Raw genomic sequence first — 18,727 nt, forward strand, 5'->3', positions numbered from 1 at the left:
GTTAGGTGCCATCCCTAAGCTTCTTCCCTCCCCCACAGAATACAATATGTACCAGCAATACCACAATATTCAAAATGGTCAGTGCTCATATAGGAACAAACAATAATCCAAGACCAATAACAATGATCCTTAAAGGGAACCTGTCACCATGAAAATGCTAAATAATCTGCAGTCAGCTTGTTATAGAACAGGAGGAGCTGAGCAGATATATATATTTTATCAGAAAATATTCAGTATAACTTTAATTTATTTGAATTCCTGCTCATTCTGGGCTTAGGAGTCGGTCCTATCAGTGACTGACAGCCTTCCCTCTATGACTGTATACAGAGAGAGCTGTCAATCACTGATAGGACCGCCTCCTGGACTTCACAGCCCAGAATGAGCAGGAATTTAAATGACTGAAATACAAGTTTTACTTAAACTTTTTTCATAAAACTATACATCAATCTGCTCAGCTCCTCCTGCTCTATAACATGCTGCCTGCAGCTCAGACATCATGTTCAACGTGACAGGTTCCCTTTAAAGTATAATCACCCAATCCTTATGCGTTGTTCACGCAAACAATGCAAAAAAATATTTGAATTACGATACTAAGTAAATACAAAAGCAGAAATTGGAGGGAAGAGCAAGTGGCTCCTTTAGGATGGCGATATACTGTATGTTATCTCATGTTTTGCCAGTATTACACAACAACTGGATATGTTGGATATGTGGTTGGTGTCATGACTATGTGCTGTGCTACAATACCACATGTGTCCTGACAGAGAAGATCAGTACATTACTTCTGACTGACAGAGACCTTCGGTTCTGACAAAGACCGTAAGAATAGGAAAAGATGTCTACATTCAGGGTAGTGTGTATTATACTTTATTATACAGCACTATGACTGTCAAATTTGAATGTGCACTGCTGTACCTGTACTTACTCTATGGAGAATGTTATGTGGCTGATTTTATGGGTAATTCTGTGCTCTGGGCAAAATGAATGGACTATTCTGTACGTGTAGGCATTACTGGTTGGTCTACACTACTGCAAACATTAAATTAAAAGGCATGTCAACAGATTTGTACCTGTGAAACTGCCTGACCTGTTACATGTGTGCTTGGCAGCTAAAGGCATCTGTGTTGGTCCCATAGTCATATGTGCTCACATTGCTGATAAAAATGATGTTTTAATATATGCAAATGAGCCTCTAGGAGCAATTAGGGTTTCGCTGTTACTCCTAGAGGCTCAGCTCTCTTTAACTGCTGCACCCTCTGCACTTTGATTGTCATCATGTCTGGACAGGGAGCGGCAGTTAAAGAGAAAGTGGACCCTCTTAGTGTATCAGCAATGCCCCCGTTGCTCCTAGAGGCTCATTTGCATATATTAAAACATTATTTTTCTCAGTAATGCGGGCACATATGAACATGGGACCAACACAGATGTCTTCAGCTGCCAAGTGCAGATGTAACTGGTCAGCCAGCTTCATAGGTACAAGTCTAATGACAGGTGACCTTTAATGTCCCTGTAATAGTAAAGAATATGATCCCATCATGTTTGGGTCATGCACCTGATATAGTGTATATGTTTCCATATTTATAAATATATTCAAATATATACAGTGGTGGATCTGTTATCTACATTCCCTTTAAAATATCAGAAGCCCAAACAAAGTCTAACTAGAATATATCTTATTGATTTGCCCAGAGGCCCTGCCTGTGTGTCATTACAGTCCGACAGGCTTTAACCATTTCTTTTAATTATTAATGAATCCATTGCTAGTAGCACAGGGATCATCTTCACATAGCCTCAGAAATCTCTAAATTGCAAAAAACTTCAGAAAATCTCACATTTCTTACCTGTCAAAATCCCCATTGCACAAAGCTCTAACTGGAATCTTGAAAGCCTGCCACACCGGGTTTAATGTGTTCTTTACTACTTCTGTCTTGTGGCAAATTGTGAAGCTGACGGAAAAAAAGATATTAGCCTCATAACAGACATGTCACATAATAAACAGTTCTGCGTTGGAGTGACATGAACCTAATTTATTTAGACACTGGGTGCAACTCTGGCCCTCTCTGACCCTCCATGTAGCTGGCAGTCAAATCTACGCAAGCTATGCCCAGATATTAGTTAAAATTTGTGCCATTTTCTGGAATAAATTATAGCAAATTTGTTGGACCACATGAGGGCAATGTGTGACTTTTTTTACAAACACTTTTCTGATGCACAAGGGTTAATAAATTTCCCCTATAGTCTTTAAGCCACTTTGCAGTAAAATAATAACCATTTAGTTTAATGGGAAATCACTTATACAAAAATTCCAATCACAATCACTCCCATCCACCTGCCAGTAGGTGTGATTTTGTTTAAACTGTTAATTTCTAATTTTCTGTAGACTGCATAAATTATAAAATATAGACTGCATAAAACCACATAAATTATTCTTACTCATGAGGCTGCAGGGAGAAAACAAATATTTACAGTATTTTCTGGAATTAAACAGGAGTTGGACTTCGGCCCCATTCACACGTCCGCAATTCTGTTCCGCATTTTGCGGAACGGAATTGCGGACCCATTCATTTCTATGGGGCCGCCCAAATCCGGAAATGCGTACCCGCACTTCCGGGTCCGCATTTCCGTTCCCGAAAAAAATAGAACATGCCCTATTCTTGTCTGCACAAGAATAGGCATATTATATTAGTGCCGGCAATGTGCGGTCCGCAAAATGCGGAATGCACATTGCCGGTGTCCGTGTTTTGCAGAACCGTGGATCCGCCAAACATGCACGGATGTGTGAATGGACCCTTAAAGTGATACACTGCATTATAATATTTTTGCCGAAGCGAGAGTACAAACCATGAAATACTATGGCGACATTAATTAGGGAATACATAGATAACGTGTATTCAATAACATCGAGCAAAAGATGTGAAATCAATGTGAATTTATTAAAGGTCATTTATGAAGTCCTGTGAACTACATAAAACAAACCCGTCTGTCTCTCCGTTATGCAAGTGAGGTCCATACATGCAGAAATCCCCCATATACCACACACGCCACAATATACAGTACTGTATAGGCTGCAATATGTTTTGAGTTATAAAAAAAGGATCCCATTCTAATAATAGCATTAAAAAGCCTCTAAGAGAAATGAAGAGTAAAATCATTAAAATTGTTAAACTCACTTCTTGTGGAGGCATTATTATACAAACATGTTTTTGGGGGGGGATTTCCATTCCCTAATAATTGCATTGAATTGGACAAGAAAGAATCCTCATGTTTTGAACTTTATCCTGGTTATAAGAGGTGTACCCCAAGTTTCAGGGCTGGGTCCACTACTACACTGAACAAAAATATAAACGCAACACTTTCAGTTTTGCTCCCATTTTGCATGAGCTGAACTTAAAGATCTGAAACATTTTCTACATACACAAAAGACCCATTACTCTCAAATATTGTTCACAAATCTGTATAAATCTGTGTTAGTGAGCACTTCTCCTTTGCCGAGATAATCCATCCCCCCTCACGGGTGTGGCATATCAAGGTGCTAATTAGACAGCATGAATATTGCACAGGTGTGCCTTAGACTGCCCACAATAAAAGCCCACTCTGAAATGTGCACAGTTTTGCCTTACTGGGGGGGGGCAAAACAAAGTTGCAGAATATTGGCAGCATCCCAAACATGCTCAATGGGTGACTCGTCCAGTGAGTATGCTGGCCATGCAAGAAATGGGAGGTTTTCCGCTTCCAGGAATTGTGTACAGATCCTTTCAATATGGGGCCATGCATTATCATGCTGCAACATGAGGAGGATGGGAAAAATAGCACAGTTTCTATATTTGCACCAAGCTATGTAGTATTATGCAGTCTATATGTTACAATGGCGATTTATGGCTTCCGCTGTCCTGTCCTGCGTAGTTAAAGGGAACCTGTCACTTGGATTTGGGGTATAGAGCTGAGGACATGGGTTGCTAGATGGCCGCTAGCACATCCGCAATACCTAGTCCCCATAGCTCTGTGTGCTTTTATTGTGTAAGAAAACAGATTTGATACATATGCAAATTAACCTGAGATGAGTCTTATCCTTGAGATGAGTCAGGGACAGGACTCATCTCAGGTCAATTTGCATATGTATCAAATCGGTTTTTTTTACACAATAAAAGCACACAGAGCTATGGGGACTGGGTATTGCGGATGTGCTAGCGGCCATCTAGCAACCCATGTCCTCAGCTCTTTACACAAAATCCCGGTGACAGGTTCCCTTTAAGACTTGTATTCTTTGTATCTGTCTTCAGCAGTGCTAGGGTTAACCTTCTGCTCTGAGAGCTGCTGCATGGCTGTGTCAAGTTGCTAATTAGCTACTCCTACATAGCTGTGTTGTTGACCTCACTTCATTGCCTGTGCAATTAACTTGCTAGGTCTCTCTCTAGCTCAAGAATCAGCAACCTCTGGCACTCCATATTTTCTGAAACTACAACTCCCAGAATGCTTCATTCACTTATATGGAAGTTAAAAGAACAGTCAAACATGTATGCTTGCTGGGAGTTGTAGTTTCACAGCAGCTAAAGTGCCAAAGGTCGTTGATCCCTGCTTTAGCTAGTCAGAGCATGCAGAAGAGCTATTATCTGTTTGCGTGATTCCTGGTTCCTGACCTGTGCCTGCTCACCGTACTGATCCTGTGCCACCTGATCTGACCTTTTGGATTGTTTCCCAGATGCGCACAAACTCTGCAAACTCTGATCCCCATGGGTCAACAGCCAACCACAATGGTACTATATAAAGAGGTAGCAGCCAGCAGCCAAGACCAGATCCCTGCATAGCGGTTAAAGGGTGAAAAACTCCCCTTAGGTATAGTCCAAAGTCTAACTAGCTGGTTGGCACAGTGGTTCCACAACCATTGCCCATAACACTATGGAATATGTCGATAAACTTCAAGCTGACTTGGACACTCTGGCCCTGATTTCTGCCTTCAAAAAGTTGCTAAATGAGGCTTTTCTGGACTTACTTGTGCACAAATTTTGCAACTTTTTGCATTTTTATACCACTCACTCCAATTTTGACATACGGGTTGCAAAGGGAGTATGATTAGCTATGTTAAGGAGTTTTACTCCAAATTTATCACTGAGATTTTTTAAGAAGTTGCAAAAAAGTTACAAGTTTAAGAATGAGACAAATTTATAAGTTTAAAGTATGCCCTCAAGATAAATTCTCCCTTTGAGTGTTTGGACATCCACTTGATATGTGCAATGTGGGTAAATTTAAAATTATGCACCTTGCTTACTTACAAGCATCTTATGTCCTAGTGATAGTAAGGCTATATACACACAACCGTTGTGTGTTTTGCGTTCCGCAAATTGTGGATCCGCAAAACACGGATGGCGTCCGTGTGCATTCCACAATTTGCGGAACGTCATGGACAGCCTTTAATATAACTGCCTATTCTTGTCCGCAAAGCGCGGACAAGAATAGGACATGTTATATTTTGTTTGTGATCCACGGAATGGAGCCACGGATGTGGACAGCACACGGAGTGCTGTCCGCATCTTTTGCGGCCCCATTGAAGTGAGTGGGTACGCATTCAAGCCACCAAAACTGCGACTCGGATGCGGACCAAAACAATGGCCACGTGGATGTAGCCTAACTCTGGGAATGTCACTTGTTCCAAGACCAGCTGAATATTGTCACATGTTAAAAGAGGCATGGACTCACAGGACAGGCATGTAATATTACCATTTTACAAAGCAATTGTGCACCCTCATCTGGAATATGCATTTCAGTTCTGGGCACCAGTACATAGAAAGGATGCCCTGGAGCTGGCAAATAAGAGAGACTAAATTGATAACAGGCATAGAGGGCCTTAGTTATGAGGAAAGATTAAAATAATTAAATATATTTCGTCTTGAGATGAGGCACCTAAAGGGGAACAAGTTAACTTATATAAATTCAATAAATAAATAAATGACCTGTATAAAAAATATGGTGAAAATCCCCACAAAAGAGTGGGCACTGCCTCCATAAGTTAACCCCTTGGCGACCTCCGCTATAAGTGCAGCGGGCACCATAACCGCCAGGTTTCTGCTGTTTCAAAAAGCAGAGGCAAGGGGCCTTTGTATGTTTATCAGCCATAAGACTGATTGCGCACATTTAACCCCTCAGATGCTGTGGTCAAATGTCATAATATGGCAAACCAAAATTATTTTTTTAATTTTTATTTTTTGTATTAAAACTTAGGAAAAACCATACAAGTGTAGTATTGTTGTAATTGAACTGACCTGGAGAATGAAGGGAATGCCTTAAAAAAATAAAATAAAAAATATCTGGCAGAATTGCGTTTTTTTCCCAATTCCAACCATTTGAATTTTTTTTCCAGCTCCCCACTACATCATATGCAATATTCATGTTCATATGTGCCCAGCTCTCTCTATAACTGCTGTGCATTCTCCACTTTGATTGACAGGGCCAGGCAGTGTAAACGTAATCACACTTGGCCCTGACTTCTCAAATCAAAGTACACATGGCACAGCAGTTGCAGAGAGAGCAGAGCCTCTAGGTGTAATGGCAATGCCTTCGTTGCTCCTAGAGTCTCATGTGCATGTACTAAAACATAATCTTTCTCAGCAGTGCGGCCACATATGCACATGGGACCAATACAGATGTCTTTAACTGCCCAGTGCACATGCAAAAGGTCAGCAAGTTTCATAGGTACAAATCTGCAGACAGATGCCCTTTAACTATGTAATCTTTCCTGGGCCTTTAACGTGACCCTCTGTTGTGCTTGGGTTCTCATATCAGTGCATGCGTCTTGTGTCAAATCAACAAACCAAGGGCACCATTGGTAAGCAATACCCTTTTTGGCACTAGGCTTGGTTACATAGGGGTTTCACTATAATATCTGCAATAGACTTTCTCCTATGACTACAGATTTATGGAATCGATGCAGGTGGCAGCTAAGGGAATTTTAAATAACACTTCTGTGAAAATGAAAAATAAATTATACTGTATTGAAGCCACTGCAAGTTAGCAGATTATGAAAAAAAACCATACATAAGTATTTTATACAAGAATAAGATGCCTAAAGCAACGTATTAGGCTACTTTCACACTAGCGGCAGGACGGATCCGACAGGCTGTTCACCCTGTTGGATCCGTCCTGCCACTATTTCGCCGTGCCGCCGGACTGCTGCTCCGTCCCCATTGACTATAATGGGGACGGGGGCGGAGCTCTGGCACAGCACGGCGAAAGGCCGCCTGACTAAAAGTACTGCATGTCTGACTTTTCAGTCTGGCGGCCTCTCACCACGAACTGCCGTGCTGTGCCGGAGCTCCGCCCCCGTCCCCATTATAGTCAATAGGGACGGAGCAGCAGTCCAGCGGCACGGCGAAATAGCGGCAGGACGGATCTGACAGGGTGGACAGCCTGTCGGATCCGTCCTGCCGCTAGTGTGAAAGTACCCTTAATGTGGTGAACAAAGTGTGAATGTTTGAAGCTAATTAAGGTCTGTCTGTCTACTGCGAACATATAATTGTACAGACACAGTCTGTGATAATTAGATACATGGCAGTAAGAGAAGCAGTAGCATCAACAATACTTAATAAGTGACATACCTTCCATCTTCATTGCTTCGGTAAAACACTAAAAAAGGATCAGACTTTCCAAAAAAGTCTTTCTTGTCAAGTTTATTGGCACAAAACTGCATTAACACAGCATCCTAAAAAATGTATGAAAAATGCTACATTAAGCCTAATAATATAACACACCATGACTGGAGCATACAGTTAACATATGTTTTTTTCTATAAAGCCTATATGTTAAAATGTATGCATTGACTTTCTTTGATTAAAATTAATTTAAAAAAATAAACAATATGTATTTGATATTTTGATGTATGGAATAGGATAGTAGGTTTATCCATTACAGTCCAGAATCAGTATACTGTATATGTTTGGCCTATGAAAAACCTATGGGCATGTCACCAATATCCAGTAGGGTTGCCACATTACACTCTACAGTGCTGGCTCACCTACAGGATACTGGAGCCTAGGCGATAGAGCAGGTCTCTCTTTACTGGTGCACACATAGAAAATTATTATGGTACATATTCATACACTATAATAATTTTTCTATATAAATGGAGTTAGGCTTCGTTCACATCAGCGTTTACCCCTCCGTTCTCCTACTCCGTTATAGGGGCAGGAAAAAATGGAAAGGACGGATTCGGCACATAACTGAGCCGAATGGAGCCTACGAACCCCATAGACTAATGGGGTCTGTTAGGTTTCCGCCCAGAGGAAGATTTTTGAAGCGGAGATAAAAATCCTGTATGCACTACTTTTGTCCCCGCTCCAAAATCATCTTCTGAGCGTAAACCTAACGGACCCCATTATAGTCTATGGGGTCCCTAGGCTCCGTTTGGCTCAGTTATGTGCAGAATCCGTCCTTTCCGTTTTTCCTGCCCCTATAGCGGAGTAGGAGAACGGAAAGGCTGAACGCTGATGTGAACGAAGCCTTACATGTTCATATTGACGAGGGATGTTTTTATCCCTCGGTGTTTATTTCAGTGTCTCTGTTCTCCTATGATTTGTCTGGTAATAAATCTCAATGGTATGTAACAAATCTAACCGACATGAAAAACAGTCAAATCCAAAAGAGCCCCATGAGTCCAGAAGTACAGATGAGCGAATGAATTGTTACACTTGGAAATTTGACTCCAAATTCGATTCAGGAGAATCATGAGAGACCGTAAGAGAGAAAGCAAGGAAGGGGGAGAGAGAGCGAATTTCCAGTCAATCAGAGTACTTTTGGTTCTGGTTGATTTTTTTTGAACCCTAAGGCTCAGTTCACACCTGAGCGTTCTGAAAGGAGCGCTCTGTATGCGCGATTGTACGGGCGTTTACAAGTGCGCATACAGAGACAAGTGTACACACAGTGTCGCGCGTTCCCGAAAGTCTATGTACGGGAACGCGCGACAAGCGCCCAAAAAAACGCTCCTGTACTTGTGTGAGCGTCGGGCGTTTTACAGCGCGATCGTACGCGCTGTAAAACGCCCAGGTGAGAACTATTCCCATAGGGAAGCATTGGTTTCTCCTTGTTGAGCATTTTACAGCGCGTAGGAACGCGCTGTAAAACGCTCAGGTGTGAACTGAGCCTAAATGAATCAGAAAGTTGATTCCAATGAATCGGACCCAAAATAAATCTCTAATGAGGAGCTACTTTCTTAACTCTTAAAAGGGGTTTCCCAGGACCCCAGTATTGATGGCCTAGTGGACCATCAATATCAGTCTGGTGGGTGTCTGACTCCAGGCACCCCCTAAACAGCTGATTAAAGCGGCCTCATGCATCTAGTGCAGCATTCCCTTCTTGGTTTACCAGGCACAGCTTTGTACATTTTGTGAGAGGTTGAGCCTGGAAATACAATACCAGCCTCTTTTCTTGTTCTATGTCTCCAATGACTAGCTGATGATGTGTGGGGTGGAAAAACATTGGTAGGACCCCTTTGATTCCACTCAGTCTTCACCAAAGGAAACTGGGGGTTAAAGTTCTTTTCATGGGAGAAACTGAATTACACATCATCTCTATTATCCTCCCTGTTTATATAATTACCTTTAGGCTACATTCACACGTCAGTATTTTTCTATATCCCGATTTTCGGTCCGTTTTTTGCGGATCCGTTGTTCCTGAAAATGTTTCCGTATGTCATCTGTTTTTTGCGGATCCGCAAAAAACGGAAACATGTATAAATTTCAATAAGCAAATAAAGTTGTTTGGATTTCTTTGAAAAATAAAAATAAAAAAATAAAATTAAAATTAAAATGTAATTTCCAGGAACGGAATCCGCATAAAACGGATGACATACGTAATGACATCCGAATGTCTTCCGTTTTTTGCGGATCCATTGACTTTGTATTGTACCAGGATCCGAATTTTGCGGAAAAGAATAGGACATGTTTTATATATAAACGGACATGCAGGACGGAACAACGGTTTTTTTCAGGACCCATTGAAAATGAATGGGTCCAGATCTGTTCCGCAAAAAACGGAACAGATCAGGAAAGAAAAAACGGATGTGTGAATGGACCCTTATATTTACAAGGCTATAGATACATTTGAACCTTGCTTTTATTAGGGTACTTTCACAATCCGTATGCAAACGGATAGCATTTGTATCCGGGTGGATCCGTCTGACAAATGCATTGAAATACCGGATCAGTCTCTCCAGTGTCATCCGGAAAAACGGATCCGGTATGTATTTTCTTCACAGATTTAAAGGTCTGCGCATGCACAGATCAGGAAGCCGGATACGGTTTTCCGGAACACTTGGTATCGGATCCGCTATTAATACATTTCAATGGAAATTAATACCAAATCTGGCATTCTGGCAAGTGTTCCGGAATTTTGGCCGGAGAAAATACTGCAGCATGCTGTGGTATTTTCTCCGGCCAAATACCGTAAGAGTGACTGAACTGAAGACATCCTGATGCATACTAAACAGAATGCTCTCCATTCAGAACGCATTAGGATAAACCGAAGCGTTTTTTCCCCGGTATTGAGCCCCTGTGATGGAACTCAATACCGGAATACTTTAACGCTAGTGTGAAAGTACCCTTAGTATACTTTCTATAGATATTCTGCTTTATTTTCAGCCTTGTCATCTCAAAAAAATTATGAGAAATAGACAAAAGAAAAGAGAGAAAACCCTTACGCTAGGAAAACACACACATTTCTCTAGGCAACGTATTGTCATATGTTATTATGCATAGCTGATCTGTCATATCCCTCTGGACCTAAGGTATAATATTGCAAACTAAATTTTGTTTAGATCCCCTCATTTATCAAGTCATCTTTTCCCTCTATCCATTACCTAGCCTCTGAAATGAAGCACATTATAATAAAAACATAAAGCTAGTAATGACAAAGCTAGAACACCTATTTTGTGGAGATTATTATAAGGCCTTTAATTAGAAATGCAGGCTTAGATCAGTAATATATTCATTAAATTCTATTGATAACACTGTATTATTAACATAACTCTAAAATATAGATGACTCACATCTTTCCACAGCTTGTAGACGCTAGAGATTATCACTATTACCAATACATTTAGTTATATGCCAGGTAATAGATCATTTTTTCAGATTGAAAACAGGCTATGGTAGAGATAGATAGATAGATATATCTTACTCACATACTTTGAAGGAGATATCTGGGTGTTTAGTATTGAAGAACAAGGCTCAGGATAGGTCACGCTTACCAAGCACAGTGCCGTCCATTATACAGTGGCTGAGCTTGGTATTGCAGCTCAGGTCACATGCACCTCTCCAGCCAATGACTGGCTTCAGGGGTGATGTGGCCACAACCAGCACATCACCGCTGAAGAAAGTCATTGGCTGGAGCGGTGCATGGGACCATGCCCACGCACCACCAGAAAAAAAATGTGCAGGGACCGGAGGATGGAGACAGCATGGAGAACTGAAGCAGCGGGGAACAGGAAAATATGAATCTTCTGTTTCAGCTAGCAGGCCGCACGCACTTACTAAAAAATCATAATATCCCGAAAACCTCTATAAAGTTCCCGCTGGGCACTTCTTTAGCAGACAAGCGTCGTGTGATCTTAGCGGCAATCCCTCCCACTTAGGCTTGACTGATGCCTGTGCAGGGAGCCAGTGGATGAAGCATTGAAGATTTTATTCAAGACTAAATGGTACTTTTTATCTCCCAGAGAATTTGAGTAATTGAATGAAGTACACAAGATGTTAAAAATTTATTTTCTAAAGTATTACCGCTGTTCTAGTCCTTAAATTCGTCTGTAGCCCCTTGTCAGGAGTTCACCCAGCCAAACCACGGTGCATGACGGTGCTGAGAGGGTTGCCATGCCAACCAGCCAAGTCCAGGCTGGTCAAGCTGTCAGTGTGACTGGAGGCTGAGGAAGTCTGACCCTGTGTCCAATCCCATATCTAGGCTTATTCCTAATTGATTTGCCTGTATTTTTTTGTATTGAAATCCTGGTTCTTGAGCAGTGTGCTTCACACTACTACTTCATTAGAACTCCTGGTGTCTGACTGAGGCCTGTTTCTGGAGTAAGCTCTCGTCTGTTGCTTTGGCTTCTTCTCATTATTACTGGTTTCCTGACTGTGGCTTGTTTTTGGATTAATCTCTCAACTGTTCATTTTGCTTTATCAGCCTCTCCTGGTTTTGACCCGGCTTTTAAACTACTCTTTGAACCTCCAAGTCATTCTAGCAAGCTTGCACCAGTAATCCTCTACTTTACTCATCAGTAGGGATGAGCGATCTTGTGCTTTCAAGTTCGGTGCACAAGGTTTGGGTTAGCTAAGAATTCCGTTACGGATTCCGCTACCACGGACCATAACTTATTATCCATGGTAACGGAATACAGAACGGAATTCTTAGATAAACCAAACCTTGTAGGCCAAACTTGAAACCACAAGTTCGCTCATCACTACTCATGAGATGTAACCTGGGTCCCCAGCAGCCAAGTCCATCCTGCCTTGCAGCGGGCTCTGTGGAATCCCTAGGCTTAGCCTTAATTTCCTACTAAACAGAGTGGTTAAGGAAGACTGATAGCAGTTTCTGAGTTCAGTGGTTTAGAGGAGGTCAGAACTGATGATAAGTTTCCTCCACTCTGCCAGGAAATCTCTTTTTTTTAGTTTCCAAGTTATATTTCTATTTATCAAGCAGAATTCTCTTATGTATCCAGTGATCCAAGGCAGACAAAGTTACTGACCTCAGTCTGTAATATATTGTGCATGAACAGAATGTAACTAAATTAAATGTATTTTGCCATAGAAGACAGTAACAGTAACCTCTTTGGTCAGCTTGTAATCCTATATACAAAATATCCTTATAGAACATAGAAAATTATTGCACAGAATGTGAATATACAGAATTGTGCAGTGAGATCATTTGAAAAGAGCTAATGATCCCTTTAGTTAAAAAAAAGAAAAACACAGGTAAAACACTGACTGCACTTGATTGTGTAGAAAATATTTTTCTTGAACCATTTCTTTAAAAAGAAAAATACTGTATTTACATATGGTTTTCACACTGCAGGAATGGTGTGCTCTCTTCTCCATACAACCCAGCCAATAGAGGCGATAGGTAACTATGATGCTGGGAGAAAATGAATAAACCAGCTACTTACCCGGCAGTTGTTCAGCTCTTCAGCAGTAACTATGATAGTTCCACAGTTCTTTCCTGGAATTCCTCTATTTCAAAAAGGAGAAGCATGTAAAGACAGGGACATATCAAGGAAAGCTTACAATGTAAGAGAGTAAGTATACGTAAAGCCTGCAACTGACAATTAAAGTATAAAGCAATGGCCTAGAACATCATTTCTAATAAAGATTTTGGAGCCATAGAATTCTTCTATGATATAGTTAATGTACTACTGGATGTGTAATATTAGCGCCCCCCCCCCCCCCCACCCCAATCACTTCCATTTGCTCTAAGGCAGGGATTGGCATCCTCCGGCACTTCAGCTGTTCTGAGACTACAACTCCCAGAATCCTCTTTTCACTTTTATGGGAGTTACAAGAACAGCCATGTAAGTGTGCATGCTGAAGGTTGCTGATCCCTGTTCTAAGGGGATGACCCTTAGGCTTTCTGTCAGAACATACTGCACAAGGTAAATGTACCATTACAACACTTTAGTTATTAAGGCCTCTTTCACCCCAGTGTTATTGATTTCCATTGTCCTGCTCCGTTATAGGGAGTGCTGGATTTGGTTCACAACTGACACGATTAGAGCCTAACAGATCCCATTGACCATTGTCGTGCATGAAGGAATTTTCTCCCTGCTCCTTTTGACGAAATCTATTAAGGAGGTCCTGGACGAAGCCTCCAACGCAGACGTGAACATCCCCTAATAGTTAAAATAAGCATGTGAAAGCATCCTAATCTGGTTTTGCTAATTAAACTGCATTATTATTGTAAAGCCATATTTAGGGCTATTTTTTTATTTTTTTTGCAAGCAAAGCTAAGCATTCATTTGTATACAGTAGATTGATTAGGAACAATGTAATTTATCTTATTCTCTAATTTCTTTATTGTAGACAATCAAATCTTATTTTTTTTTTGCAACAGAAAATAACTAGACAAAATATTGTAGCATACAACAGGCAGTAGTGTAGTTCAGTGATGGTCCTGTTACGTCTGTACGGTCATTATTAACTGTAGATGTCCCTGCATTTGCTCCCTGACACAGCCCTTGATTTATACTGCCAGATTATACTAGAAATGAACATTGCTACGAACGCTCTTTCCAGATAATCTGCCAGTGTTAAGTTGCTGCAGATCACCCAATGAACAAGGAAAATGCTCATTCATTGGGTGAATTTATCTTTTATGTGGACTCCTAAATCATAGTTTCTGAGCAGCAGATTGTGCTGTCAGAACAGTTCTCTGCAGCCTATAAGCAATGCATCTGTATGAGGATGAGCCATCGCTCATCCCCATACAGTGGAGGGGATTGCAGCAAGTAAACAGTTTTTCACCTCTACTGACGAGCCAATAAATGTCTGCCTGTCAGTGCAGTTTAAATGCACCCTAAAGGGGTTGTCTCATTTCAGACAATGGGGAAATATCACTAGGATATGCCCTCATTGTCTGAAATTAGACAACCTATTTAACATTCAATACCAAACTAAAGCTAATTGGGGTATGCAAATCCACTTAGCAAACCACCACTCCCACCCAATCTGCTGATTGTGAGGCCATGCTTTAGCTTTTTGTATGCTAATTAAGGCATCTGAACTCTCTCAGCCAATCAGATCAATTCACTTTCACTTTTTATTTATCCAGCCATGTAGTGCATGGTATGTTTAATTACAAACAAGAGTAGCAAGGCCACCAATGTTTTGGATCACATTCATGTTTAAGACCCTTTATCAAGCTGGTGGGAGCAGGTACCATGTGTATGGCATGCATATTCCTTTGAATTGCATAACAGAGTGTTGTCTTATCTTGGAATATTGATCAATCAGATATATGGAGATTGCTCACATTTCTGTACATATACCTATGCAAGCAGACAGAGGACAATAGAACGTAGTCTAAAACCAACCCAAACCACACATTCAACTTAGGCCTCTTTCAGACGACAGTATGGCTTTTTCAGTGTTTTGCGGTCCGTTTTAAACGGATCCGTTGTTCCGTTTTTTGTTTCCGTTGTGTTTCCGTTTCCGTTCCGTTTTTCCGTATGGCAAATACAGTATACAGTAATTTCATAGAAAAAATTGGGCTGGGCATAACATTTTCAATAGATGGATCCGCAAAAAACGGAACGGATACGGAAGACATACGGATGCACTTCCGTATGCATTCCGTTTTTTTGCGGACCCATAGACTTTAATGGAGCCACGGAACGTGATTTGCGGCCAAATATAGGACATGTTCTATGTTAAAACGGAACGGAAAAACGGAAATACGGAAACGGAATGCATACGGAGTACATTCCGTTTTTTTTGCGGAACCATTGAAATCAATGGTTCCGTATACGGACCGCAAAAAACGGAAAAAAAAAAACGGCCGTGTGAAAGAGGCCTTAGGCAGTGGATGAAGGAGAATTCCCAGATGTACGTAGGGTGTAGTCACAGGACTGTGGTGCCGCTGTGCATGTCCTAGCTTTCGACACATCTTGCGGATCGCGAATCCATTGAAGTCAGTGGGTCCACACCGCGAGGTGGGGTTCACCTGGCCAGTGTGGCACCACAGTCGTGTGCATGCGCCCTAATACTGCACACCTGGCCACTAGAGTTTTTCCAGACACAAGTTCATCCTGTGTAAATGGCCACAGAGTTTAGTAACCTCAAACATTATTCCAATTGCTATCATACTGATGAAGGCAGCTTTCGGTCAATATACTACAGAAGCATTTTGGCTACTTTCACACTTGCGTTTTGGGCGGATCCGCCATGGATCTGCAAAAACGGATCCATTACAATAATACAACCGCATGCATTCGTCATGAACGGATCCGTTTGTATTATCTGTAACATAGCCAAGACGGATCCGTCATGAACTCCATTGAAAGTCAATGGGAGACTGATCCGTTTTCTATTGTGTCAGAGAAAACTGATCCGTCCCCATTGACTTACATTGTGTGCCAGGACGGATCCGTTTGGCTCAGCGTTTTGGTGTTCGCCTCCAGAGCGGAATGGAGACTGATCGGAGGCAAACTGATGCATTCTGAGCGGATCCTTTTCCATTCAGAATGCATTACGGTAAAACTGATCCTATTAGGACCGCTTGTGAGAGCCCTGAATGGATCTTACAAATGGAAAGCCAAAGCGCAAGTGTGAAAGTAGCCTTTGAGTCACAGGTAAAATTCTACACATTGGTGCCAAACTCCAAAACTGGGAGGTAATAATACCAGCATACAGGCTTTAGTATTTGCAGGCGTCCTTTCAGGTTGAGCCCATTGAAAAATGCTATATAAAAAAAAATAATCAAGAAGGATTTTTCTCAAGCCATTTTATGTGAATGCCTTATATTTTTTTTTTTTCGGGGATCAAATTTTTTTATTTTTTTTAAAGTGTACTCACTGTTAACAGCTGAATCAAGGTCCCCCCATGTGTTTTTAGGTATTTTCACCATTTCTACATGACTCTGACGGTTCCCCACGCATTGTTTACATCTATGTGTATTTTTTCCTACCTTCCTGCCGCACTGTGGTGTGGTTACCAGCGCAGCACGGCATTAGGTGGTTTCAAATGACTATTATCTACACTGTGGCTCCGCCCCCTTATTAATATTCCATGATCTGCCTCCTTAATTCATAATAAAGCGCCCTGCCCAGTGACGTCACCGGACCAGAGGGGCGTGGCTTAGCGCGGTTGGTTGCCGCTTTGTTTTCATGTGGCTGAGGGTGACGTCACCGGGCTCCCTGCAAAGAAGAGGTTTCGCTCAGCAGAAAGGGATCCGGTACGTCACTGAGTCTTGGAAACACAGCACTTCCAGGTGAGAGTTGGAGATTTGAAAACTGGGCATTAGAAATATCGGGTAAAGTTAGGACAGGCAGGATTGTAACATTTAGGACATTGTTGTACACATATTCCAATCTTCCCAATCCCGGACAACCCCTTTAACTCCTTAAGGACACAGCCTTATTTCACCTTAAGGACACGGCCATTTTTTGCAAATCTGACCAGTGTCACTAAGTGGTGATAACTTTAAAACGCTTTGACTTATCAGGCCATTCTGAGATTGTTTTTTCATCACATATTGTACTTCATGACACTGGTAAAATTCCTTTTTATTTATAAAAAAAATACCAAATTTGCCCAAAATTTTGAAAAATTAACAAATTTCCAAGTTTCAATTTCCCTACTTCTATAATACTGTACATAGTAATACCTACAAAAATAGTTATTAAATCACATTCCCCATATGTCTACTTCATGTTAGGATCATTTTGAGAATGACAATTTATTTTTCTCAGAAATTTTCAAAAACCAACTTTTTAAGGACCAGTTCAGGTCTGAAGTCACTTTGTGAGGTTTACATAATAGAAACCACCCAAAAATGACCCCATCTAAGAAACTACACCCCTCAAGGTATTCAAAACTGATTTTACAAACGTCGTTAACCCTTTAGGTGTTCCGCAAGAATTAATGGAAAATAGAGATACAATTTAATAATTTCAGTTTTTTGGCAGATTTTCCATTTTAATATTTTTTTTCCAGTTACAAAGCAAGAGTTAACAGCCATACAAAACTCAATGTTTATGGCCCTGATTCTGTAGTTTACAGAAACACCCCACATGTGGTCGTAAACTGCTGTACGGGCACACAGTAGGGTGTAGAGGGAAAGGAATGCCATACGGTTTTTGGAAGGCAGATTTAGCTGGACTGGTTTTTTGACACCATGTCCCATTTGAAGCCCCCCTGATGCACCCCTAGAGTAGAAACTCCAAAAAAAAAGTGACCCCATTTTAGAAACTACGGGATAGGGTGGAAGTTTTGTTTGCACTATTTTAGGGTACATATGATTTTTGGTTGCTCTATATTACACTTTTTGTGAGGCAAGGTAACAAGAAATAGCTGTTTTGGCACAGTTTTTTTTTTTTGTTATTTACAACATTCATCTGACAGGTTAGATCATGTGGTATTTTTATAGACCAGGTTGTCATGGACGTGGCGACACCTAATATGTATACAATTTTTTTATTTATGTAAGTTTTACACAATGATTTCATTTTTGAAACAAAAAAAATGTTTTAGTGTCTCAATAGTCTGAGAGCCATATTTTATTCAGTTTTTGGGCGATCATCTTAGGTAGGGTCTCATTTTTTGCGGGATGAGATGACGGTTTGATTGGCACTATTTTGGTGGTGCGTATGACTTTTTGATCGCTTGCTATTACACAGTTTTTTTTTTTTTTTTTACGGTGTTCATCTGAGGGGTTAGGTCATGTGATATTTTTATAGAGCCGGTCGATACCTAATATGTATACTTTTTTTTATTTACTTAAGTTTTACACAATAACAGCTTTTTTTAAACTAAAAAAATGATGTTTTAGCGTCTCCATATTCTGAGGCATAGTTATTTTAGGGTCTCATTTTTTGCAGGACGAGGTGACTGTTAGATTCGTACTATTTTGGTGGGCATGCGCCTTTTTGATCACTTACTGTTGTACTTTTTGTGATGTAAGGTGACAAAAAAATTGTTTATTTAACACAGTTTTTATTTTTTTCGGTGTTCATCTGAGGGGTTAGGTCATGTGATATGTT

At 40.8% G+C, this 18,727-nt stretch overlaps 1 protein-coding gene across 1 annotated transcript in view; it reads right to left on the reverse strand.

Moving 5' to 3' along the window:
- Window positions 1–18,727, reverse strand: part of CPNE8 (copine 8) — a 298,438-nt gene that overhangs the window by 75,676 nt on the left and 204,035 nt on the right. Inside the window, exons 7-9 of the mRNA XM_040412364.1 lie at window positions 13,142–13,205; window positions 7,590–7,693; window positions 1,842–1,946 (exon numbers count right to left, since the gene is read on the reverse strand). Coding sequence (XP_040268298.1) covers window positions 1,842–1,946; window positions 7,590–7,693; window positions 13,142–13,205 — 273 coding nt within the window. The remainder of the gene's footprint in view (window positions 1–1,841; window positions 1,947–7,589; window positions 7,694–13,141; window positions 13,206–18,727) is intronic.

This window comes from Bufo bufo, chromosome 1, assembly GCF_905171765.1.
Source record: "Bufo bufo chromosome 1, aBufBuf1.1, whole genome shotgun sequence".
Taxonomy (NCBI): domain Eukaryota; kingdom Metazoa; phylum Chordata; class Amphibia; order Anura; family Bufonidae; genus Bufo; species Bufo bufo.